This window comes from Ciconia boyciana, chromosome 3, assembly GCF_034638445.1.
Source record: "Ciconia boyciana chromosome 3, ASM3463844v1, whole genome shotgun sequence".
NCBI classification, from domain to species: domain Eukaryota; kingdom Metazoa; phylum Chordata; class Aves; order Ciconiiformes; family Ciconiidae; genus Ciconia; species Ciconia boyciana.
The window spans coordinates 106,967,371-106,992,359 of NC_132936.1; the positions used below are offsets into that span (position 1 = coordinate 106,967,371).

At 37.2% G+C, this 24,989-nt stretch overlaps 2 protein-coding genes across 3 annotated transcripts in view; one reads left to right on the forward strand and one right to left on the reverse strand.

The window, feature by feature from the left end:
* IARS2 (isoleucyl-tRNA synthetase 2, mitochondrial) overlaps positions 1-4,405 on the forward strand; it is a 29,106-nt gene extending 24,701 nt beyond the window's left edge. The window contains exons 17-23 of the mRNA XM_072856970.1: positions 229-354; positions 756-887; positions 1,532-1,638; positions 2,536-2,681; positions 2,846-3,036; positions 3,747-3,891; positions 4,029-4,405. Coding sequence (XP_072713071.1) covers positions 229-354; positions 756-887; positions 1,532-1,638; positions 2,536-2,681; positions 2,846-3,036; positions 3,747-3,891; positions 4,029-4,180 — 999 coding nt within the window. The 3' untranslated portion in view covers positions 4,181-4,405. The remainder of the gene's footprint in view (positions 1-228; positions 355-755; positions 888-1,531; positions 1,639-2,535; positions 2,682-2,845; positions 3,037-3,746; positions 3,892-4,028) is intronic.
* Positions 4,406-4,624: 219 nt separating this feature from the next.
* The window catches only part of RAB3GAP2 (RAB3 GTPase activating non-catalytic protein subunit 2), a 48,545-nt gene continuing 28,180 nt past the window's right edge, over positions 4,625-24,989 (reverse strand). For both annotated transcript variants that reach the window (XM_072856973.1, XM_072856972.1), the window contains exons 18-35: positions 24,667-24,757; positions 22,298-22,425; positions 21,357-21,570; positions 19,777-19,874; positions 18,804-18,909; positions 17,626-17,786; positions 15,911-16,127; positions 15,356-15,529; positions 15,120-15,226; positions 14,015-14,081; positions 13,144-13,214; positions 10,964-10,999; positions 10,307-10,381; positions 9,844-10,062; positions 8,014-8,103; positions 7,711-7,929; positions 6,860-7,018; positions 4,625-6,570 (exon numbers count right to left, since the gene is read on the reverse strand). In XM_072856973.1, coding sequence (XP_072713074.1) covers positions 6,424-6,570; positions 6,860-7,018; positions 7,711-7,929; positions 8,014-8,103; positions 9,844-10,062; positions 10,307-10,381; positions 10,964-10,999; positions 13,144-13,214; positions 14,015-14,081; positions 15,120-15,226; positions 15,356-15,529; positions 15,911-16,127; positions 17,626-17,786; positions 18,804-18,909; positions 19,777-19,874; positions 21,357-21,570; positions 22,298-22,425; positions 24,667-24,757 — 2,379 coding nt within the window. In that variant the 3' untranslated portion in view covers positions 4,625-6,423. The remainder of the gene's footprint in view (positions 6,571-6,859; positions 7,019-7,710; positions 7,930-8,013; positions 8,104-9,843; positions 10,063-10,306; positions 10,382-10,963; positions 11,000-13,143; positions 13,215-14,014; positions 14,082-15,119; positions 15,227-15,355; positions 15,530-15,910; positions 16,128-17,625; positions 17,787-18,803; positions 18,910-19,776; positions 19,875-21,356; positions 21,571-22,297; positions 22,426-24,666; positions 24,758-24,989) is intronic.

Genomic DNA, 24,989 nt, shown 5'->3' on the forward strand with positions numbered 1-24,989 from the left:
AACTTACCTGAGTTCTAGCATTGCATGTACACAGACTGCTGCGAGTATATATTGTAGCCCTGGCTTAACAGTAAATCTTGCTAAAAGTGGGTGAAGGCCTCCAAATACAGTGGCCTTCTGGGCACACTTACAGATACGTTCACAGCACTGACGACACAGAATTGCACTGCTCACCGTGCTGCAGGCCCCCCAGCAGTTTTACTCCTGTGCCTTTCTGTCTCTGCTTAGGATCACACCAAGGATCCTCCATACGGTGCCGATGTTCTCCGCTGGTGGGTGGCAGAATCAAATGTTTTTACTGAGGTGCTGATTGGGCCTGTGGTACTTAATGCTGCAAGAGATGATATCAACAAGGTAAGAGCCAAATCTGCTAACGCTCTTCATTCTAATAACAGGTCCTCTTTATATTTGGTTTTGTGTCGGCTGAGTAGAATTCATTGCAAAGCTTTTCAATCTTTAGACTAAAGAAAGCTTTTCCGAACCCATTTAGGTAGGTACTACTCCTTTTTACATCTGTGGATCAAATAAAGAGCACTAAGGAAAAGACTAATTTTTGCAGCATGCTTCGGTAATAGCCAGTCTTTACTTTTTTTTATAGGTCCTTTTGGCGTATGTTCTTCATGATGCTTTTGTAACTATCAAACAATCATTTTGAAAACCAGCCACTTTTAGTTAATTCATTATAGAATATTATCATTTTGTGTTTCATCTAAAGAGCAGACCATTAATGTTTAATTTTTCTGGTTTGTTCCTAGCTTCGGAATACACTGCGCTTCATGCTGGGAAACATGGCTGGCTTCAATCCAGAAACCGATTCCATCCCCGCTTCAGAGATGTACATAGTAGATCAATACATGCTGCATTTATTGCAAGATTATGGCAGCAAGGTAGGGGTAAATTGTATTTAGATGAATACATGTGTAATGTTTTTTTATCGGTTATAGCCTCTAGGGAAAATTCTTTAAGTGTGTGAGTAAAGAGTATGTGTCAGGTAGGCAAATTATGACCACAAAGGTTTATTTGATGCAATGTGCACTCCCTTAAGCCCGTTTCAACTTTTGAGAGGAAGGCTTTGTTTTTAACATTCTTAACTTGGTTTTGACACTGACTGGTTTTTCCCATTCCCCCCCCTGCCCAAGGCCTCAAATTAGAAGTCTTTAGAAATAGTTAGAATAGGATATAAAAAAACCCCAAAATCAAAAACTTCTAGAGCTTTGGAAATCTGCTGTAGTCCAAAACTTAGTCATTTCTGTCACTCAGAACCGTTCAGCTGAATGAGAAAGTATGGGCATAATTTCTGGGGTTCCCCCATCCTCTCCCCTCAAATTTGAATTGAAATTATTTCTTTGTCCTAATTGTTAATTGAATTAACATTTTTTCCCCTCCAACAACCTTTTAAAGAAAAGATTCTCCCAGACTGTGTGTCACTCATTACAGTTTCTGTAAGTTCAGGTTCATCAGGGGTTGTCATTGTATGCCACGTGATGAAAATTGATACACTGTTCTTATCTCTCTCTGCTCCCTCTCCCAGGTTACAGAAGCATACAAAGAATATGATTATAGCAAAGTTGTTCGATTATTGCAAGCATTCTGTTCCAGAAACTTGTCTAACTTTTATTTCAGCATAATCAAAGACAGGTATGTTCATTACTGCTGCCTTTAAATGGGAAAAAACAAGTTAATCAGTTTGAGATGGAGGGAATAACATTCCAGGCAAATGTTGATCAAATACAGATACCTCGGAGAACATTTCACAGTTATGTATTGTGCTTTAGCGCACTAAAGCTCACAGGTGAAAGCTAGCTGCTTTCAGCTGAGTATGTTTGTCGTCAGTGTGCTTCTGTATTCTGTCCGCCAGGGGTACCGAATCATTTTAAAAGGTCATCAAGAGTACGTACACATTTAAAACTAAGTAAAGTTTTAAAGATAGATTCTTGGATCTGTATTTCTACCTAGAAGTGTGTGCATCTGAATTTGGGAAGATAGGGGGAAGGGCTTTGTAGCATTGATCTGGGCAACCTACCTGTTTCTTAGATCAGTAAAAGACATTAAAGAATCCTAAGGATGTGACTGGTATCGTCGTAAATTTTGAAAGGGCTGTTTCATGGGGGAAGGAGGTAGGGGCTTATACTGATCAGGGGTTATACTGATCTTTAGTTTCCAGAATGCAAGTGAAGCAGGGGAAAAAAAAAAAAAAAGAAAAAAGCCCTAATGCTAAATTTTATAGATGAACCAGAACAAAGAGCTAACAGAGCTGCAGGCTCACCTCCCCCAGGAAAGATTCTCTCCTATAGAAATGAAGCAAATTAACATGCCATGTACAACATCTTTCCTATGACAAAATGTGGCTGCATATGCAAATGGTCCTGTACCTATACCACTGTGCTTGCCTGGGAAGGGCAATTAAGAAAAGCTTTCCTTAGAAAGGCAAGATAGGTCAGACTACTCTCAATGGCAACCTGAAAGTATGGCTTTTGAGCAAGAACACTAACATGAACCTATGAATACTCCCCAGCTTTCATCTCTGTCTTGCAGGCTCTATTGTGAAGAAGAAAAAGATCCTAAGCGTCGTTCGTGTCAAACTGTACTAGCAGAAGCTTTAGACATAGTAGTCCGATCCTTTGCACCAATTCTTCCTCACTTGGCAGAGGAGGTCTTCCAGCACCTCCCTTATAAGAAAGGTAAAGCACATATAATTTCTAAGGAATTCTTGTAGTGCGCTGTTTAATTGCACAGTTAAAAGGAGTACAAATACAGAGATATGCCGTTCTTTTTTATTCATTTAATAAACACTTGAATAGAAAGACACTAAATTAAAAATTCCATTGTTTGCTTTGCTTTCAAGGCTCAGAGGGTGTGTTTCGTACTGGCTGGATTAATGCAAGCTCAGCGTGGAAGAAGCCTGGCATTGAGGAAGCAATAGAAGGTGCATGTGCAATGAGAGACTCTTTCCTTGGGTCCATCTCTGGCAAGAATGCTTTGGAATATGAAGCTGTCATTGTAATTGAGCCTGGATTGCTGTTTGAATTAATGGAGGTAAAAGAGGCAACTAAGAATAGTGCTGTCTGTGCAAAAAATACTAATTTCTGTAAAAAATACTAACTCTTCTGCTTTGTACTTGCCAGAAAATCAGAGAGTAGTTGAGGTTGGAAGGGACCGCTGGAGATTGTATAGCCCAAGCCCCTTGCTCAGGCAGGGTCAGCTGAGCAGGGGGCTTGGGCTATACAGCTGACCCCTGAGCTACACTACTGGTGGCTGGCCTCGAGCTCTGGACTCCTTGAAAACGCCTGTTCTAGTGCACTGGCAGTGCTCTTCTGGAGTAATCTGCTTTTGTGATGTGAGGGTCAAAGTAACTTGAAAATTTCTTCAAGATGCAGTTCAAGTCTACTCTTACTCCTGGCAGGAATAAGTAAATTAGACTTTTGGTTCAAATCCTCCACTCTGATTATGAACCACTGCCTTAACACTTGTTTTAAAGAATGGAGCATCTTAGAGCTTGCAGTGGTAGACCTCAGTTTTGGTGCTGGATTTCAATGTAATTTTATACGTGCATATATTTAGACACACAGAGGCACACATCTGTGTATAAACAAACTTGTGCTGTCTTCATGACAAGGCTTGTCTTCATGACAAGGCTGCTGTGATCACATACACAGTAATTCTACTTTTCCTTTAACATTTTCTAGGAGGAGGATGCTGAGGAACAAAAACAGGTTGCAAGTCTGACAGTTAACTCTCTTCTCTAGGCACTGCAGGCTGAAGAAACTTCTAGTGTTTCACAGCTGAATGAAATAATGATGGCTTCCCAGACAACCCTGCTGAGTGAGCTACCTAAAGAAACACCTGCAGATGCAAACATCATTGAAGGGACCTTTCTGATTAACTTGGAAGGTAAGAGAACTATTCCAGACAGGCTACTGTGCTAAGCAGCTGGTTCTTTTCTGCACTACAACGTACTTTGTTCACTTCAAATGCAGAGTATGCCAACTACACCTACAGGATCTCAGTAATAATGCTTTCTTTAACAGGCGGTGATATCTGTGAAGAATCTTCATATAAAGTTATAGCCCTACCAATTGCCAAAGCAAAATGCCCTCGCTGCAGGAGATACACTTCTGATTCCTCAAGCACTCCCTGCCCACGGTGCCTGAAAGTCATTGCTGGAAAAGGGAGCACGTGAAGATGAAATGCCTATGCCCAAGCTACTCCAAAGTCATGAGTACTGAAGTATACAAAAGTGGTGGCTAACCAGAAGGTCTGTGCACCAAAGCCTGTAGAACCAGATGCTTAAGCCCCAGCCTGAGCAGAATTATCGTGTGGTTTGGGGGAACCTTATGTATATACCTAATTGTGTATATCACTTTTCACCTTAATAAAAAGGGTGGTTCAAAATAACACTAATTTACTTGGTTTTAGCAACCTGTGTTCTTTTAAACTTCACTTCCATTTAAGTGAAACAGCTATTGTTTAATTTTTATACTGTCAGGAGGTAGTTCTGCAGAACCTCAGAGAACCAGTCCTCTCTACACTGCAGTGTCTACTCCTCTTGTGTAAAACAGAAGAGAAGAAAAGGTGGTGACCACCATTTCCTAAAAAGAAGGGAAAGACACAATGAAACCTCAAATTTTATTTAATCAATTTACACAAATCCACAGCAAATTAGACACAAAATAGCACTATATACAGAGTATTACTTACAATACATTACAGATTTGATTGGTGTAAGTGTATCAGCTCTGACATGATACTCAGTTACAGTAAAATCCTTTACACAGTTGCATTACATTCCTGTATCCTGGTACAGCTAAGAAACATTTTTGGTTCTCCCAAGTTCCACGATGACCACTTCTCTAGCATAGTCCTTTCTGCAGAAGTCTGAAGTGCTGTCAGGCAAGGTGGTAAAGCCACCTGTACAATCTTGCTGCCTTCCATTTTTCCCCTACAGCTGTTTCAACTTCAGTTATGGAAGTCAGTGTAGAAGTAACTAAAACATAGACCAGGCCTAGCCACTTATTCTTACTGGAATTCTTATTATTCTTTATGCTGTCTGATCTTGTATCACTGTAGGAAGCCAAACATTCCATATCAAAATGTTTCAAGAAGCCTTCATCAGGTACATTAAAGTGCAGTGATTAGGAACTGGGGATGCTGAACAGGTGAAGGAGGCTGTGCAGAACAAGTCACCTACATAACCTTTTTTTCAGGGGGAGTCTAACCCTTAGACGACAGCAGCACATACTTCAGAAAGATAAGACCAAATTCTGTCTCCAGCAAGGCAGAATACTATGAATGTTTCTTACATATAATGCAAGAGGAGCAGGTTACAAAACAGAGCTAGTAATTTCAGCTGACTTCAAGACAAAAACAGTTTACACCAATTTTGTTTTTCTCTCCTGGCTTCCTTTAGGTAGAAAGTAAACAGTACTAACTGATGCAAGATAATCATGTTTAATACCACTCCAATAGTGAAGATACTCACTATATGATTCCCTGTAGGTACTGTAAATAAAAGTGGTTTTTTTAAGGCTAGAGTACTCAGTACTATAGATCTTCAGTGAAGTTGGGTCAACTACTTAAGCAGTTTTTGACTACAAGTTAACGTGCAGAGAGTTATAGCATACTACATCTTCTACAGTGATAAGATGGGGGAACAATCTTGCAGTAAGACATTCCTTGACCTACTTAAACTCAGCAGAGCTTAGTAATAAAGGAGAGGGATGTAAATCCAGTTTTAGCTGAAACCCAGCACCCTAGAGACAATATGGGGAGATCTGGACTAAAAGATAGGTCCATAGTTGTGCCTGGAGAATTGGATTCTCCTTCCCAAGCTGTTTCTAGTGTGGGCTGTTCTCACTTTGCATAAGGCCCTAGCACGTTTCATCCTGTGTCTAGTGCAGTCGTCACTGTCACGCATAATGCAGTTACAAGGCATGAGCCCAACACCAGCTCTAGCTTCTGACAAAGCAGTACTGGCTTTACACAGTAACTTCAGAGACTGAAATTTTTCTCGGGTGTAATTCTACAGCTTGTTTTGAAAAACAAATCATACATGGAACATTGAAACTGCAGCAGTTACTGCCGGCATGAAATACAGAATTTCACAAGATGTGATTTTGTAAATCGAGTAAAACTGCTGTCAAAGATATCCAATTTAGACTACCGCAAAAAGCACTCAAGTCAGAAATAAATAACAAAGCAGTTCAGGTACTGACAAGTGTACTAGAAACTAAACATCTTTGTACTAGTGCAGAATTTAAAATATACTCCAATTTAAAATTACCGTCTGAAATTCTGGGATGGGGAGCATTGTTCTTTTCGTCATTTAACAAGAGCCACACAAAAGTTTCTTTCTGTAAAGTTATCCTCATTGTGTAAAATCATGCATTATACCACTGTATAGCAGAACTGTGCTAACCAAGAACGTCATGATGAGATGGCTTCTACAGCCTCTGTCAGGTTCAAGGCAAGGCTATACTGCCCGTGGTTCTCCGGTAAGTGCTCTATGACTTTGTTAACTAGTTTAGCTGTTGTTGCAATTGGCACTTCCACGTTTTGAAGTTCCTGGGGGTCCTATATAAAAGAGTAAACACAGCATTAGAGTAATTTTACAGATGGTCATCTGCATATAAGCCCTCCTGAACTTGTATAAAACAGATTACTAAGGTTTATTAACTCAATTAAGCTGACGCTTTGACCCGTGAAACTGCTTTACCCTTCATGAAACAGAACAAGCACCAGGAAAAATGAGAACAAATTCTTCTTTCCATTAGTAAGAAAGGGCCATTCAGATGTAATCTCTGTCTTGGTGAACAGAAGCTTCTGCAAATCAACCTGTTTTCCTAAATCGAGCTTAACTTACCATAGCTTTGAGCCAAGTACATAGTGTTGGAGGAAGCCTGACGAGGAGTTCCATACCTTCCTTCGTCTGCATATGAAGTAAAGTGAAGGCCAGTCTCTGTCCAGCCAGTATCAGCAGCTGCGACGCAAGCACTTCTTTGTCAGTCACCTGAAGAAAGGCCTGAAAATAGGAAAATATAAGGAACCAGAAACCATTTCGGCATGACACAGCACACTTATCTGGAGGCTTGAAAATCTGTATCAAAAGAAGCTTCTCAATACTAAAAGGACAAATAGTCCTGAGTTTCTTGTGTTACCTGTTACTGTAATAAAGCACGTTACTAAATCCTTCAGAACAGCAGGAGAGTGAACAAAGGCAGAGAATTACTCTGTACTTTACACAGTGATTAGCACGAGCACGAGATCTGTTTTACAGTTCGGCAATGTATTGCTAACTTCCATATAATCTCTGGTTTGCTTTTCCCCTCAAGAAAGGGAAGGATTTTCTTGTCCAAGGACTGGTAAACTTTTCCTAAAAGAAGAAATTACAGGCAAAAAAGCAGATTTCCTGAAACTATCAAATATGGTAAAATAAAAAAGGCTGTACTGGTTCAGACTAGTAGTGTAACTCCCTCTCATGTTTCCACTAGTTGCTATACACAGATTCTTGTCGGGAAGAAGGAAAAATGAGAGTAATTATTGGTGTTGAAAAAGTACTTTTCCAGCCTCTGACCTTCTCAGCCTGGGGATTTTTTGAGCCTGATAATACTTGCCTAACCCTTCCAGGCATCTTAAGTAAGTGAAAAAGTAAATTTTAGCAGAATATCTGACATAATGCTGTATTAATTTAAAATCATTAAGAGCTGTTATTACCTCTTCACCAAGATGATCCATCCCATAACTATACAGTTCACAGACATAATGCCTTTTGACCACATCCTCAGAGATTTGAAGATACTGAGCCAAGTCTGCAGCCAAAGTTGGCCAATTCTTCCCCTTTTCAAAAGGAAACAATTCCTCTTCTGAGACTTCTTTGGCCTTTTGTGATGAACACAGTGCTTGAACCGCTGCACTCACAACTTTGACCAAGAACTTGGAAGCAAAAATTGCAGGTTACTTCAGTATTATTTGAAATTTCAGAAGTTTAAGAACTTTCAGTACAAAACTTACACCTACCTGTTGTCGTATGGATAACACATTTGGATCCATATCCCCACTAGGAAGCAGCTGAATTGAAGTAAGGTCTTTGAAAAATGCATTTTTGCCCTAAAATTGAGAACCAAAGACAGGCCTCAGAGATACAGGGGTATACAAGTAATCTATTTTGATACAATACTAAGAAGCCTACTTATTTTTTACATTTAATTTGTACTGCATCTTCTATTTCTCTTTGGGGACAAAAATTAATATTGCAAATTAAAGCCACAGAACAAAACAAACTTTTATTCATGCAATCATAACATGTCAAGGATTTGCTTTCAAATGTAAAACTACCTGCCTACTAAATTAGGTTTCTGATATACTACTAGCTAGAGCTGAAATTTGGGTGTATTTCCTGGTCCCTGGCTTATTGTTCTAGACCAACATACCAAGCATAATATGTAGGAAGAAATGCAAACTGGCTGATACAAAAATACATTTTATCTATTACCTCTTGATATAGTTGACACTGCTTAATTTTAAGGTCTCTTGAAATACAGATTAATCAAATTTCAGGTAAACCCCTGAATCATGGCACATGGTAGCCCTTGTTTCAGCCCACCATGCTCCAGCAGTGACATACTCAATGCCAAGCATCTCTGGCAGTCCTGCTACATACTAACGCAGGGAGTAGTGAAACTGGTACAAAAAAATGCCTGTGTTAAAAGACAGGTCTAGGTAGTGACTTGCTTTGTCAGAAATAAGGTAATAAATGGTCTTTGAAACTTTTAAACACTTCTTCTGTCATCAGCCAAATTCTCTACAGACCTGTTAGAAATTCTCTCATAAAGCTCACAGAACAAATGGGAATCTTGCACGAGCGAAGGCAAAAAGGCAGTGGCTGAGAATAATAGTTGTATGTGAAAGAAAGGAGGCACAGGAACAGGATTTAATTTTACTCTTGAGATGTAATATGCATTCTTAAATGACAAAAGGTAGTATAATGCTTTCTGTTAACAGGTAAGCCAAAAAAAAAAAAAAAGGCATAAAAACAATGAAATTTGATCTATGGCAAAATGCTAAAACCAGACCCAACTGCTTCATCAGAGGTTGGACACAGAGAAGAACCCATGGCAAAAGGAGAGTAATATTCTGCATTTATAAAATTCCAGTAAATCATTAAGAAGAAATCTGCTGTGCAGTATTACAGGACTAAATAATTTTCTCCCCAGCAGGAATTAAATGACAGTCTACACCAGTACTTTGTGTTTAAATTTTTTTAGAATTGTAGTGTAGTAGAGCTAGAACGAAGAAAGCTCCATGTGTGGTACCTGCTTTGTATCAGGGTCAAGCTCTGAATGGAGATATACTGCATTTTAAATGCAGTGACTTTTTTTTTTTTTTTAGTGGTTTATATGCATTAAATGACAAGCTGTTTTTTCTCTTCAAGATTCTCAGTATTCTGGAATAATCATCAGCAATAATGGATACAACAGTGACACTAACAGAACATTTCTGACTTTAAATATTTATGTTTTCTCTGATCTGGCACTTCTCAAAGCAACTAGAAAAACCTGTCATCCAGTGTTCTTACCATGCAGTATTTTCAGGCCAGCTAATTATTAAGGAGCTGATTTTCATGCATCTGAGGTCACTACAAATCTTTTATTCATAAGAAAAAGCACCAAGTTTGGGTCTCAGCTTGAATTCTGTTGACAACTTCATCAATGCACCACAGTGGGCTAAATGTCTTTCATAAAACTATGCACGAACTGCTTAAAGAGTGAAAGCTAGCATATATTATAGATACCAAGAGGAAGGATAGCAATATTAAGATGTACGCACACAAGCTTTCAAAAGACATACCTTGCTATCAAACAGTGAAAGAGGCTTCACGCTCTTCAGAGAAAACCTCATGATGGCGTACAAGATAGTACATAACACAAACTGGTGTTCAACAAGTGGGTAGTGAATGCGTTTCTGCTCAAGGGCTAGTTCCACTATTGATACTGGTCCTTCTACCGACACCCAAGCATCTTCAGTATCTAAGACAGGAGCCTGCATTTCGTCGCTACTAACGTCAGCCTGCCAGAGCAACACAGAAAAGTAGTCACGCACAAAATATCATCTATATTGGCCTTCTATGCAAAAGACATGGCTTTAATCGCAAGTTCTCTGCAATGAAATTAAAAAGAAAATTTCATATTTTCTAGAAGTTCATTAATATTTGTCTGAACTGAATGGTACATAAATTGGTATAACCATATTCTTTAAAATTAAATTTGAATCAATTAGTTCCTTACTTTCTACAGGAAAAATAAAAATTTACCTCTAGCAATGTTTGCAGAAGATCTGAACAGCAGCCAAGAAAAGCTGTCATTGCTGTGTCACCCATGCCTACATCCTGTTAACAAACAGTATGATTTAAAGTGTTTCAGCTGGACCTGAAACTGGCTTTTATTAGCTCTGTATGTTTAAGAAGACAGTTGTTGACATAAAACACATTGTTAAGCTCAGTTTATTAACCTATTATATTTAAAGGTAAACAAATATTCACTGAAATACAACAAAGAATTAGAAATAACGGGGAAAAATAGGAATAAAGCTAAATGTAGCCATTTACAATACTGTATCTCTAAAGAAGACTGAATTCCTCAAGTAATCACATCTAGTAAATTTCATTTTCTGAGCATATCAGTTGTCTTCCAAGAAAGTTTTAAACTAATGAAATTACGCATGAAAAATAACAGTGATTTGTCATGTTATAGTCTCAAGTCTACCTTCTATAATATTCAAAGTTATACTACTGTTCTAATTTGCTTTGTCAGATAAAGATTAATTTACACTTCTTAAAATTCATAACATTTTCTCTAGGGCTACATTTTGAATTTTTCTGAAACTTTCAAAAATAAGTCACAAACTAGTATTAAAATTAAGGCATTTTTATTTATTTCTTCTCATTTAGACAAAAGGTAGTATTACTTGCCCTTCTGCATAATCTGTCCTTTGGAGCTTTTCCAACCTGTTTTAAAAAAAATACTTCAGCACAATTAAAGAATTTTCATCATAAGGTATCTGTTACCCCACGTTTTAAACTATTATTATTATTTTCCTAATATAAAACGACAAAACAGTTCATTATAGCTACATAATGCAACACATTGCATAGCTTGCTTTCAACAAAAGATTTGATACAGATCATACAACTCAGAAGTGAACATCGCTGATGCCCATATTTAGTTCATCCTTCTTAAAGTCTAGGATTAGAAATACGGCCCCGAGGTCCTCATTCAAATCTCAAAGGCAGCTAAAAAATTCCCAGTGATTTCTATAATACAGAACTAGAGCTATAATACCAGGTGTGATATTAGAAAGAAACACCAGGGAACAAGGGAAGAGGAAAGGAAGAGTGAATGCCCCAGCATATTGACTGAGATGGAGAAGGTCTAATAAGAAACGTATTACATGGTTTCCAGGCTTTGCCTATCTGAATTCTTCAGAAGAGACACCTCAATCATATCCTGTTTAGGAATGCTACTATGAGGTCCAGTTTCTACAGGTTGAATCACATGCTGCACATGATGAAGCACAAACACATCAGGGGAAGTTCTCTCTTTCATAGCACAAAAAAATAAAAGTAATGATTACAACATCATGGCAGAGTCTAAACAACAGCTGAAGTGAGATTCCAGGGTCCTGAATTACAGGATTATTTAAACTCGCATTCAAGTGATCCATGACGCTATTTCAAAGTCTGAGTTCAAGACAACTTTCAGCTGTCAATTTTGGGACTGATTAAGTGCCAATAAATTTGGAAACTATTTTTCTGGAAGTTGGTGGAGATCAGTTGTGCTCCTACTTCTGTAACACAAACCCTAAGGACTAATTCCCAACTTTCAAACATACATAAATAACTATTAAAAGTTAGCAACATTTTCATTACATGATATTTGTTTGAGTAACAGATGTGTGCAAAAACAGTTCGTTAATAAAAACCTTTATCTGTTCTCCTGTGGGTGTTAATCTAGGCAGAAGTAATGGTGGTGGATTTACATAAAGGCATGCAGAAAAACTGGAAAAAGAGTTTTTGCAGAACAAACACCTACTACAACTGTATACAACTGAGCCTATTTGCTGAAAGGAATGAGGAAGATTATATTCTCCAATTCTTACAGAGCTAAACAAAAAGCAAAAGCAGAAAATGAGAGGAGCAAAGGAGAAGGAAAAAAAGATGACAAGACAACAAATTTTTGTGAGTTTTGTGTTGAGTTTTGGGGGTTTTTTAGGGTTTTTTTTTTTAAATCACCATCAACACTTCTCTCTCTGCATCTGGACTTTTATGCTGAAAAACACTTAGCTGCTGCTCTACATCAAGCAAACCAATAGGCAGATTCCCCTTATACAATTTAAACAGATCTATCACTCTCTGGCAGTACTCTTCCTAAACTGTCTTCCAGTCCTAAACAGAATTGTCTTCCAGTAAACAGATCCACTGCATATCCACAAGCATGAAAAAAACCTGAAGTTTAGCAGGGACAAAAGACTGCTAAAACTCATAGCCAACAAGCTGCATACTAGAACAGAAGCTGATTTACAGTGGTAGCCATAGTTAAAAATGCTCAACAACGTCCATAAAATGTTCTGCATTGTGCAGAATAAGAGCTCATACATGCAAAACTTGGACCACAACATTAGGAAAAGCTGCTGCTTGTGGGAACCATGAAAGTTTCATGGCAATAACTTACCAGGAAACAGGCACAGAGAAAACACTTTAATTTATTTATCGTTTTCTAACTTAAAATTTTATATACGCACACGTATGTTGTTTCAAACGGTTTCACAAATAGTTTTTATTTAGCAATCACAAGCTAACACTGCGCATAAGTCTTCAGGACACATCAGCCACTGCTGATCAGCTATTGCTTAAAGCTGCCTATAGCTGATCATTCCACGGATTTGGTATTTTAAAATATGCATTACTCCATCAATTCCAAAAGTTAGCTACATAATAAACCAAATAAGCAGGGGGTTTTTGATGCTTAAATCAAAGATATTCCAAACTTACTTTTTAAAAAAAATAAAAGAATGGTTTAAAAATACTAGTTTCACTTCTCAGTTAATAATAAAAATTCAGCCTCAAAAATACTGTCACAGTACTGCACTCACCTTGTCCATTAGATACGTAGCAGAAGAAAGCCGTTTTACTATGAACGTATTCCACATCATCAGAGCGATACCTAGAGCAATTGCAAACTTGTGAACTCCAAGTGAATAAAAAAGAGATCTTACAAGTATGGATTGAAAAGCCATGGGCCAAAGTTCCTTTGGGGGGGGTGTGTGTGTGTGTGTGTGTATAAAAAAAGATGGTGAATGAAACACGAAGGAATTGTGAGTTATCCTCACTGCTTTATAGTTGGACTTTAGATTTCAGATTTTTCAGGAGGAGACTACCTTGGTGATCAAACACAGTCAGAAGTGCAATGAATCATTCGTTAAAAGTATTATATTATGCAAACTATTTTAAACACTGCAGGTACACAGAAACTTTGGTGGTAAGCATGAAGGTTTAAGACTAGTGCTTTAGGCAGAGTGCACCTTATTTGCATACATAAATAGTCTACAAAAAAGACAACTGTCATCACATTCACTAAAACAGAGTATCAAGAAATGCATGAAATGCATAAAAAGTAATTGACTGCAAGAAGCATATGCCACTATTTAAATACAAATTAAAAAATAGTTTCAGAGCAATTTTATTTTAAAATGTTTTTAGTTAAACACATTAACTGTATTTAACCAACTTATTTTCATGGTTCTGATGGAAACTCAGTTTCAACATGAAAAACAAAAGCTTGAATGTCAGCAGAAAGTTTTGGGGTTTTTGTTTGTTTGGTTGGTTTTTGGTTTTTTGGGTTTTTTTAGACAAAATAGCCATCACTACTACAAACTGCATACATTTATACTAGTCAACAAACAGTCATTTATTCTGTTGTTTTACAGTTTCAAAGATCATTTTTAATAATAGCTTCATACTTACCATGCTGAACGTGAGCATTAATGATGCATCTTAGATGATCTATAGACCTAATGAGAAAACATGCTTCCTTATGTAAAACAAAAAGGTAAAAGAACAAGTTATTACATTATTCAAAACTTGTTTTAAATGTAAACTATTGATTCTTAAAGGGCCCAGGTAGATAATTTTGAAGCTACTATTTTTTGACAGTTATAAAACCCATAAGTTATTCTGGTATTGCAATCTTCTCTGCTACTATCTGGCAAACATACATGCACGTGGCAAAGTATGTTTCAGTAATCACAAAACACATTGTGATTTCAGCACTATTTTCCGGGCTTTATTTTAGTATACATAGTGCTAACGTACTCTGCTGAAAGGTACCTCCACTGACTACAGTCATTTTTCAAATACAAAATCCATTTGTGCTAGAAAGATTAATTTTTAGTCCATTTCATTATGATGGAGGAAGTTTTTAACAATCTCAAAGGAACCTTGTGTTCTATAGCAAGGTGTTATGTTGCACAGATATAAGGAGTGCTAATTTCAATTTAGTATCATCTGAACTTAGGACAACATTGTCGAATACTAGAGAAACTATAGGAGAGCAGTGGAAAAAAGGAATTATTTTTTTTTCTTTCTCCCCTGACAATTCCCAGCAGTGGCCAGGGAATCTAAGAATATTCAAGAAATCTCTCTTTCCTCTTTCTTTAAATGGAATGGATTCTAGTCTAACAAAATTCTGTGATCTGTTTTAGCATATCTAGAACAGAGGAAAGGTTCATCACTGTTTTGCAGTACTTAAACTGTTTTGTACTTGCACAAAATACAGTCAAAACCCTTCTTCATGCTGCTTATTTGAATCCAGTTTCCACACTTCCAGTGTTGAGAATCTGATAGCTTAGAAACATACAGTCCTCTCTTTGTGAAGTGCCATTCAGCCTCAGGACCTGCATTCATTTTCTCAATTCAACTTGTTCCTGCCCTTATCACAGAAAAATTGTAACTAGTATGCTTTCAAAGTCAGTCTTCTTAACAAAAGTTTTTATGAACTATTACAAACTTGTGAAACTGCTTCTACTGAGTTAGTCTTAACCATTACTCTCCATAAATGAAATTCTTTTACCTCTGGGTCCTTATTCCACTGCACTACATATTCCCAACAGCAATGTGCATGGAGTACATCCACTTCAAGACTGCATGGAAATTGCTGATATGCTAGTTGCAGCAGCTCTAGAAAAATAAAATCTGAAGTTACAAGACAGACCTCTTCCCACTATGATTTCTGCTACTTCACAACAGTAGCAACTAAAACATCTCTGCAGACATTTAGAATTCGAAAACTTCATGTTATTTTCTTACCTAGGATTGTTTCCAAGCCTGCATCTGCTTCTGGTTCCTCAAGAAAGATATTAGTATGCATTTCTACGGATTCTTCAGTACTATCAGTATTGGTTTTGTGTTGGGCCAAATTCAGTACAAGAGGACTTAAGCCTTGCTTAAAAACCCACTTTGCTACAGTATCAGCAATACCTCCTAGGACATTTACAAACAAAAACAAAAACACATTTATGAGGTATAGTCAATAGTCAATGTATCCCAGAAGATTTATGGTTCAGAACCAAAGAACAAGAGAAGAGACAGGAGTTTTAACTAATACAGTTAATTACATAAGGATAACTTTGCCAATTAGAAAACCTCCTAATCAACTGATTAGAGATTTACAATGCAGTCTTTACAGTAATACTCTTTTACAATTTTAAAACACTATTCTGCATGGTTTGCATTGGTTTTTAAATTAAGAAAAGTAACCAGCAGAACAATTTCCAGTGCAGTGTATAACATAAATTAAGGTAAGGATGACTCAGAAGTCTATTAGAAAGACAACTGACCATCTTTCCAAGAGAAAAAACATACCTTTTCCAGCTTCAAGCAACTTCTTTACAGAAAGCCTGCCCAAAGGCTCAGTCTGGAGTGATGAAACTCTTTTTGTCCTTTTGCTCACTTTGCTATGCAGCAGTGTTTGAAGTATCAGACAATCCTCTAGCTGTTTCAGCAAAAGTTTCCAATATTCAGTATCAAGGGAAAGTGCTTCCCAGGATTCTGTGTCTGAACCTACAATTATTTGGGAAAACTAACAGAAAATATGAACTGTTTTAGGTCTGTTCACTTAAAGTAGCACAGTTTTGTTTAAAAAAATGCATAGTATTAAAATGGAAAGCTATATTCTAAAAGCTACTGCATTTTAAAGAATAATTTAGTTCAAGATATGTACATTAACTGTTATGCAAACATCAACTAATATCGCACACTGCTCACAAGATGCACAGATTCTTAAACAAAAACATAAGGAAATAAAAGGACCTGAAAAGGTCATCTTATAGTCCCATTTTGAAGTTCATATTTAGTTGAAAAGTGGGTTAGAATCCCTTCAAAAAGATTGAATTCTTAGTCCCCCACTATATACACATTCCCTACATATATGATTAATCCACCTACATTTCAGTTTCCTACCATATATTAAAAAAATATGTATCATACACCCAGAAACACTGGATCACACCACATCACAGTTCTGTGCATTATTTTGATAATTCTCATGTTTATCAGCAAATGCTCTGCCAGGAAGCCCAAGAATCTTTCCAGTAGGGTGCAGATCTGATTTTTAGCTTTGTGCACCAAGACAGCAAACTCTAGAGCTCTCAGAAGCCTGGCCATTAACAGTTTTCGGCTTTAAGCCAAGGGATGGTAGGGAAAAAAAAGGGGGGGAAGAGATAAATGGCTTTATGGAAGGGAAGTTTTGAGGGAAATAAAGCTGTTGTTTCACTCTTAAAAGAGTGGAAGAGAAGGTGACAAAGGAGAGAGCATATGGGTAAAGCATAATATGTTGCAACATACCAACATTCCTATTTGGGCAACGCTAACAATTTCAATATACAGAATTGCAATAGTTAAGGTGAATGTGCAAAAATACTAAAACGCTTCCCGGTAATCTAGTTGTAATCTATAAGGCAGTCTATTTACAAGACTGAACATCACCTAAACCCCATCTAATCTGTCAAGGCAAGTAATAAAATACAAATATGCCTAGTGCTATATAGGAATGTAGTAACTTTTTCCATTTTGAATGGCAATGCTGTGTGGAGTTTCGCAGTGTTAATCACAACTTTGTGAAAAGATACTTATTGCCAAAAAAAACCAACCACCCATCACCTTAAGAAGTAAAGCACAGTAACATAAGGGCTAAGAAAACTCACCAGTATATTAAAAAAATAAATCAAAACAGCATTAAAACAGGTTTACCATCCAACGTTCAGTGAACTTCTCAAATTTACGTGGAAACTGCATAGGCTTTAAGTTTGTCAACATCATTTGCTATTAAGAGAAAAACTCACTGTACAGTTCCCATCATGTATTTAAATATGTTCAGCAAACAGTTCTGAGATATTATTCATTCACCTCAGCATAATATTCTTCAAATAGAAATTTTCAGGCTTGCAGGATGGCATGCTTGTGCCCATGTTAGAGTGATGACAATGAATGCTGAGGATGCTATTCCATTACAAAGACAGTAATTTGCATGGAACTGATACAGTAAATGCAATAGAAGGGGGAGGTCCAAGATGACTTACCTTTTTCTCTGTCACACTGTCAATTATCTGTGCAGTTACAGAATGTCCCACGTGAGCAGATAACAAGGCAGCTGCATTATTTTCAGACTGAACACAAGCTGTACGCATTTGCTGCCACCAGGGGGAAACGGACTGAGTGTCCCATGACTCATCTATAGCAACTGTAGTGAAAGGGAGAGTAGGAAACTCAGTTTGCGCCACTGGGTGTTAACACCAGTAAAGCAGCAACCAACCCTGAAAGCATCCCTTATTAATACAGCTTATATTAGGAGCAATTTCCAATTACTCTACATTATCTTTTTCTAGGTATGTAGCATACAATTTCTAGGTTGTAACTCAAATTTAAAATAAAGAGTGGAACATGAATTACTCGTTCTCCAAGTTTCATTTGGAAGAAACAGGCAATAGATCTAAATCACTAGGTAGTAAAACTTGCTGCATGCTTACTAGATCTAAGGAATATTGCAAAATGACACTTCACAATGCAGACAGCTTCTTTTGTGATTTCAAGATGCCACACGTATTCAGTGCACTCAAGCTGGCTCTCTTCAGGCTACCTCGTGTTCAGCAGAATTAATTTATTCAGACAGCAACAGTAGCTTATTCATGCTTCCAGTTTCAAGCTGATAATGGTGCCCTATGGTGAACTAGACATAAGGGAACCTGGCACAGACATATCCATAGCAGCTCCGTGTGAGGTAGGAGAATCAGTATTTACTCATTACACAACTTACCCCAAATAATGGCAAGTTGACTTTATAGAGTATCCCTCAAGTTACAGAGATGTTCAATACACAAATACTGCTAGAATAACAGCATCTCAGTGAGTTAAAGCAACTCGAAGGACTTCTGAGAGCCAGTCAGCACAAAGGATAGGGGCAGGGCTATACACCCAAAAAAGGAAGGAAGGGGAGCTGGACAGCCACCTTCCGGTGCCAAATAGGAGTTGTGTCAACTTAGTGGAGAGTGAAACTGCAGGGCATGAAGAAGGCCTTAATTGTGACACTCCTCCGATTTTGACTGTATTTTTAGTTAGTTCATCAACATGCAGCATTTAGCTCTGTTACATAATTTGGGGGGGGGGAAACCCTAAGTGATAATATAGGCTAGTCAGAGTAGCAAATTTCTAATAGTAATTAATATCAGTTGTGTTTAAGTGTTCCAAATGCACATTTCACCTTTCATTTTGCTCAGAAGTGACAGCATAGTGTGAAGGCAACTGACAGAATCTGGTTTGTCTAGAATATCTTTTTCCTTAGAAAGCCATAAATTGAGGAGGAGTGACTGTAAAAAAAGAGAATATGGAATTAAAGCAATAGAATGAAACTCTAATATTGCAATATACCTAATGCAAACACTTTCTTCAACAAATTTTGTGTCATGGAGCAGAAATGTTATATCCATGAACCCTTATTATATTAATATAGAAAGTTTAAAATATATTGCATAAGACACCCTATGACAGACTTTGAAAAGAAACAATACAACCTGTATCTTTCATTTAGAAAGATACCTTAGAAAACACCCTCTTTTGAAGGCACAGCCAGATAATACCAGTATGTTAGCAATCTCAACTTGGTAAACATTAGTAGTTATTAATATTACAGCTGAAAATCTTAACACAGGCAAGTAATACTGAAATAGGTATTTCCATCGTTATGTAGTGGATGGAAGAAAAGTATCAGAAGAAAAGTAGCAAAAGACTAAAATTACATGCAGATGAAAGATAAAGATGATTGTCTGAACACTACTAGCAATTCTGCAAAATTTACTTTTAATTCTTTTTAAACTTCCTTGCTTGCAAAAAGGAATTATAACAAATGTATCAGTACCTGAAATTAACTACTCTCATAATTTTTGCTTCCTTGTAGAAGAAATCTTCAGCAAATCTTCTTGTAGTCTTAAATGCATACTCTAGACATTCCCACTAGAATACCCACATTTTCTACTTACTAGAAGATTTTTTTTTCTTTGACATCTCTTAAGTGGGAAATATAACTATGAGCACCTAAAGAACTGAATGTGGGGGTATCTGAACACAGCCTGAATACAGCATTAATCCAAAGGTCAACATTCAGAATTTTTCCTTTCAATGTTTTGTTTTCAAAATACTAAATCAAAAAGTTTTAAAGTATGTAATAAATATCTTACCAACAAAATTTGAGGGCTAAAACCTGCTGATTCCAATGCATGACACATTTCCTCTGTGGAACTCTCCCCACACAAACACTTCCAGAAGAAAAAGCTGCCTGAAGTAAAAAATAGTTGACATTATGAATGACATCTAAAGCCACAGCGCCTCTCCCCTTACACTTATGTGAAAAATCATCCATTGATCAGGTCCTACTGAGTGCAATACAAAGGACTGAGTTACATCCAGGATACCCTGATGGTTTATCCTTAGTGGAGAAGAAGGTTCATTACAAAGGACGTTAAGTGTTCCTACCACTACACGAGTCATATGGAAAATGGATTTATAGCAAGACAAAGGTTATTGTACTGCTTGGACTGCACATTTTGTTCAATTCAAAGAATGGCTTGAAGTGTCAGACAAGTTTATCAATGGAGTAACCCATAACTGTGTGGCAGCATGTTGTATCTTATATGACAAACTAGTGGTACTTCAACCAATTAAAAAACTCAAACGATTACATAATTCACATAATTCATATCTTACCAGCACTACAAAAAGTGTGAGTGTCCCTTTGAGGCAGAGGAAAACTGGAAAAACAAGATCCTCAGGAAACCATCTACACTGCTCAGCATGACATTCATGTTTCAATTATATTTGTTTACAGCTGAACATCCTGAGAAGTTACTGGTGATCCCTGTCCAAGGGGGTGGGGAGAAGAGTACTTCTACCCCAGTCCTTAAAACCAAGTATAGTGTTATGGTAGAGAAAATGCAAATTCTAAGATTACTTGGAAACAGCCTTTGATCTTCATACAGATGAAAGCCAACCTCTTCTACCTAACTTTTCAATCCCAATTCCTCTCAAAGCCTGACGATTACAGCCAAAAGAAGCAGGAGGCTACAAAGTGAACACCATACAACACCCGTGCACAGAATTCTGTGTTTGCACCAAAATTTCCCCAGAAAAGAAATCATCTGGAAAGACAGTGCCTTTGAGACAGATTTAACTCAAGCTGCTTCCACCAGTTATTTCCCAAGAGCCCCTCAAGGACAGGCCGGAACAGATTTGCAAACTAAAGCAGACTACAGACAGTAACCCCATCCCACACCCCAAACACTCTCCCCATCCATAATATTTCAGATCAACATTGTCCAAAATCTCCTCAACTCCACAAATGAGGGGTGCTTATTCCCTCAGATAGTGGTCCTGTGCTGCCTCTGGTCAGCTCCCCTATGTCTGAGGCTAAAGTCAGTCCTGTCATTAACTGAACTCTTGAGGTGCTGTGACCACAAAAGAAATAGCAGGATACAGCTGCTCTGTGAAGTACCTAGCTACCACTGCCCAACTTAATGGGGTTAATAAACAGTGATGACATGGCTTTAGGGTAATTATGTCCACAGATGTAGCTAACTTGTATTAATATCCATCTAGGTAGAAAGACTATGGCTAAAGGTAAGAGTCTGGAACTAGCACTGTCACATACTATTTCAAGGCAAGCCAGATTGTTAAGGCCCCCAAATTAAGGCTAAAATATTTATACAATCTTAGATTATAATCAGTCTTTAAGTAATTTGACAAACAGTTCAGTAGCTCTTACCTAAAGTCACATATTCTCCATCTTCCATATTTTTCACATTAATCACGTCCTTTTCATATTCCAAATACTCTAAGAACATTTTCACAGACAATACATCATCCTTCTCATCAGCAAACTGAACAGTAGTTTGGGTGTTTTCTTTCTTGTAGTTCTCCAGTAAAGTTTGCAGCCTATGAAAATCTTTTTCTTCCAGCCGAAGCAGTTTAGCCAAGTCCTTAAAAGCAAAATCCCCAAAAATTGCACATGACAAGACTAATGCAAACGGATGTTTTTCAAAACACAGTAAAAACTAAAACAAAAGTCAGAAGAGTAAAAATATTTTGTTTTGAACATTAAAGATGCTTTTAAAAGGGCCAAAATGATTGAATAATCTCAAAAGCAGTTGTTCATATAGCTCAAATGTAGATCTTCTCTAGCTTCATTTTTTAGGACTTCAACAAAACATTTCCCATATTTAGATCCTGCTCATCAGGATCACCCATCAAGCAAACAAGCCCATATAACACCACTCCGAATGGCTTTTATAAATGTATAAGCATTTTTACAAATGATATCAAAAGCAAGCCAAATTATGGTGCTACACAAGCAAATACCAGAATTTGTCATTCCTACTGGTCCCAAAATACCCCTCCAAAACTAAACAAAATTAAGAATATGCTATGTACTTTGGATAAAGGACTGAAATCAGGAGATCCTGGTTCTATTTCCACTTCTGTCTCAACTTTATGTGACTGCTAAAGAATATAAGGTAGATTAATTACTAGGCATTTGTATGGGGTGTGTGTGGAGGGAAGGCATTACAAAACAATTACTTCATTAAAAGTTCCAGGCCACAAAAACAGGTAACTTGCTTACCTGCTTATTTTATCCGAGGCCTTGAAAACATATTTTTATGCTTAAATCATCACTCTATAAGACAACTGAATTTTGAATTTACTTACATTATCTGAGGGTGGAGTGTCTTTCTGTATGCTTTGGGAATTTAGTTTGCTAACTAGTTCATAAAGATGTAACAGCTTTAACTTGTTTGCGCAGAACTGCAGTAGTCCTTCATCCACACACTCAAGCTCTGAGGAGAAATAAAACTGCATTTGAACTTGAATATATAGCCTGGAATAGCGAAACATACTTCGCAGCTACATTAAACTCCTCCTTTATTAGAACTGGAGGACTTATGTCTCTCAGTGTAATTTTTTGATGCACTGCTGCTTGCAGTGATTATATTTAATTCATGGCAGTATAAAACAAGAATTATTTTTACGAGAATTAATAGAGAAAGATATCAGGCTCATTTTTAAACTGAAGGAGGTTGACAATGTGGAACTGAACAAAGACAAATGTATTGTCTTTTCCTGGTTTAAGGCCAAACCAGAGACTGCCAAAAATTTAAATACACTAAGTCTCAAATATATTTTCTTTTATTAAGAATTAAATACCAAACTATCATCTTTTATTCATTATGCCAATATTTTAAGCATAGTCCTTGCATCAGAAGAGAGCTTGATATCTACTGATACGAATTCAGTTTCATCTCTGCAAGACACTGCCTTTTGTATTTCTACAATCTTAGTCCCAGAAATTTCATGTATCTATTGACATTCAAATTTCAGTAACAATTAAAGCAATAATATAGGAAGCTAACACCAACACAATGTTGAAAAAAACCTCTATTCCAATGTATTTGTTTTAAAAGAAAGCTTTTTACAGAGATCCTAAAAGGACCTTTCTATAAAAAGATATCTCTGAATATATCATCTTCACCTGAAACAGCTTCTAAACACGATTTTCTTCCTACAAACCCTTAAACACTTTTGATACATTGCTATTAAAAATCCTACACACAAAAAAAAAAAAGAGAGAGAGAGAAACGTACAGAGCTTGCCACACAGTCACTTGACCTTTTCTTTACAACCACAGCATTCACAGAGCCCAGTATCTGCTTCACATTATCTTTTACCTACTAAGCACAAGTGGAAGGATATGCCACTACTCTTCTGAAATTAGAAGGCTGGAACATCAGCCAAGTTTGTTCTTTACTGTGAGGAAATAATGTTATGTATGACAAAAAGAGTTTAATGACAAAAAATACACACCCAAACAGACCTTAGTAAGTATACAGTTTTGTCAATCTCTCTTCAGTGTAAAAGGGCATGTTTCCATTTTAGTTTGTTTTTTTAGGAGTTCTAATAGAAATGGTTAATGCTAGTGATTTAGAATGCCAGACCAAAATTAGGTAGAGAACTGCACATGTGAAGCTCTCAATCTCCTCTGTCTACTTCAAGAAAATGGTAACAAAAAAAACCCCAAAAACCACTGATACAAGTGAAAGAAAGATTTCCTCTCAAGGTTTTGAAACTACGAAAACCTGTTGTCACATTCTCACCGAGGCAGGACAAGGGACACAGCCTTTCTAACTGACAAATGGTTTATTCAGGACTTCCACACAACAATGGTAGGGATTTCTTGACTCCTATTGCTAAAGCCTCATCTTCTAACAAGCTGAAATGAATCCAGAGATTAAAAAAAAAAAAGCAGACTTCTATTGTTCAGAAGTCCCAACACAGGCAAAGGAAGTGGCAGGCACATGCTTCTCCACTCTATTCCTCAATACCCAGCTGGGTCTCCAAAACTGGGTCACCTCAAGCACAAGGAAGGTTCTCCCAATTTTGAAAAGCTACACTTGTATCTTTCTAAGAAACAATCTTGCGGACTTTCAGCAACAATATTTTGAATGGGTAATGACATTTCCGGACATTGGCTCCGAAATCTCTAGCAAAGCATATGAAATATAACTTCAGTGAGGTTTACCAAGAAAAGATACTAGGCATCTGGCCAGAGCTCAGATCCTCAGTAATAAGGATTTGGTGCTTTAAAATTCACTTTAAAATTCAAAAAAGTACATTAAAATTCACAGATCCAAAGTACCACATCCTTACTGCCTTCCTCGGAGAGAGAGAACAAACTAAAACTTCTACAGGCAAAAATCTGTGAAAGCTTCTTTCTGAAGCAAGCTTTTACTGGATGCAAGTACCCAGCCCAGTTGTTGGGTTTTTTTTTTCTTTTTGAATATAACCACAATATGTACCAGGCACATAGCAAGCATAGCAAAGCATACTTACTAGAAAGTTATTTGCAGTCTGCATTAAAAAACATAAAATATGTAGAAGCAACATCCTGTGATATCTAGCAGCAAAACTAAGCAGACCAAGTCTGGTCTCCTTGTGAAACAGAATAGTTCTACAATAGTCTTACAGCAGTGCAGACAAAGTGCAAATGCCCCTCCATATTTGCAAAATAAATATCCACCTACCCTGTTTTTTTAAATTATCCATTAATGTCTCAGTGATGTTTGTGAGAGATGAAAGTGGCACACGTTCACTTGTCAATATACTTTCCAGAGCCTGTTAAGCAGACGTTCAACAGAATTAAACATTTAGTTAATTTTACTGTAAAAACATATAGGGTAAGCCAACAAAGCACAACTTTGACAATGATTTTTCATCTGTATTTTGTCTTCACATATACTTGTGGCATAATCTGATCCTACAGAAAGGTTTGCTCTCTTTTCATTACTTTGACTTTTATCATGGAAGATGCCTTGGGGAAGTCACAAACCAACCACAACAACAACAC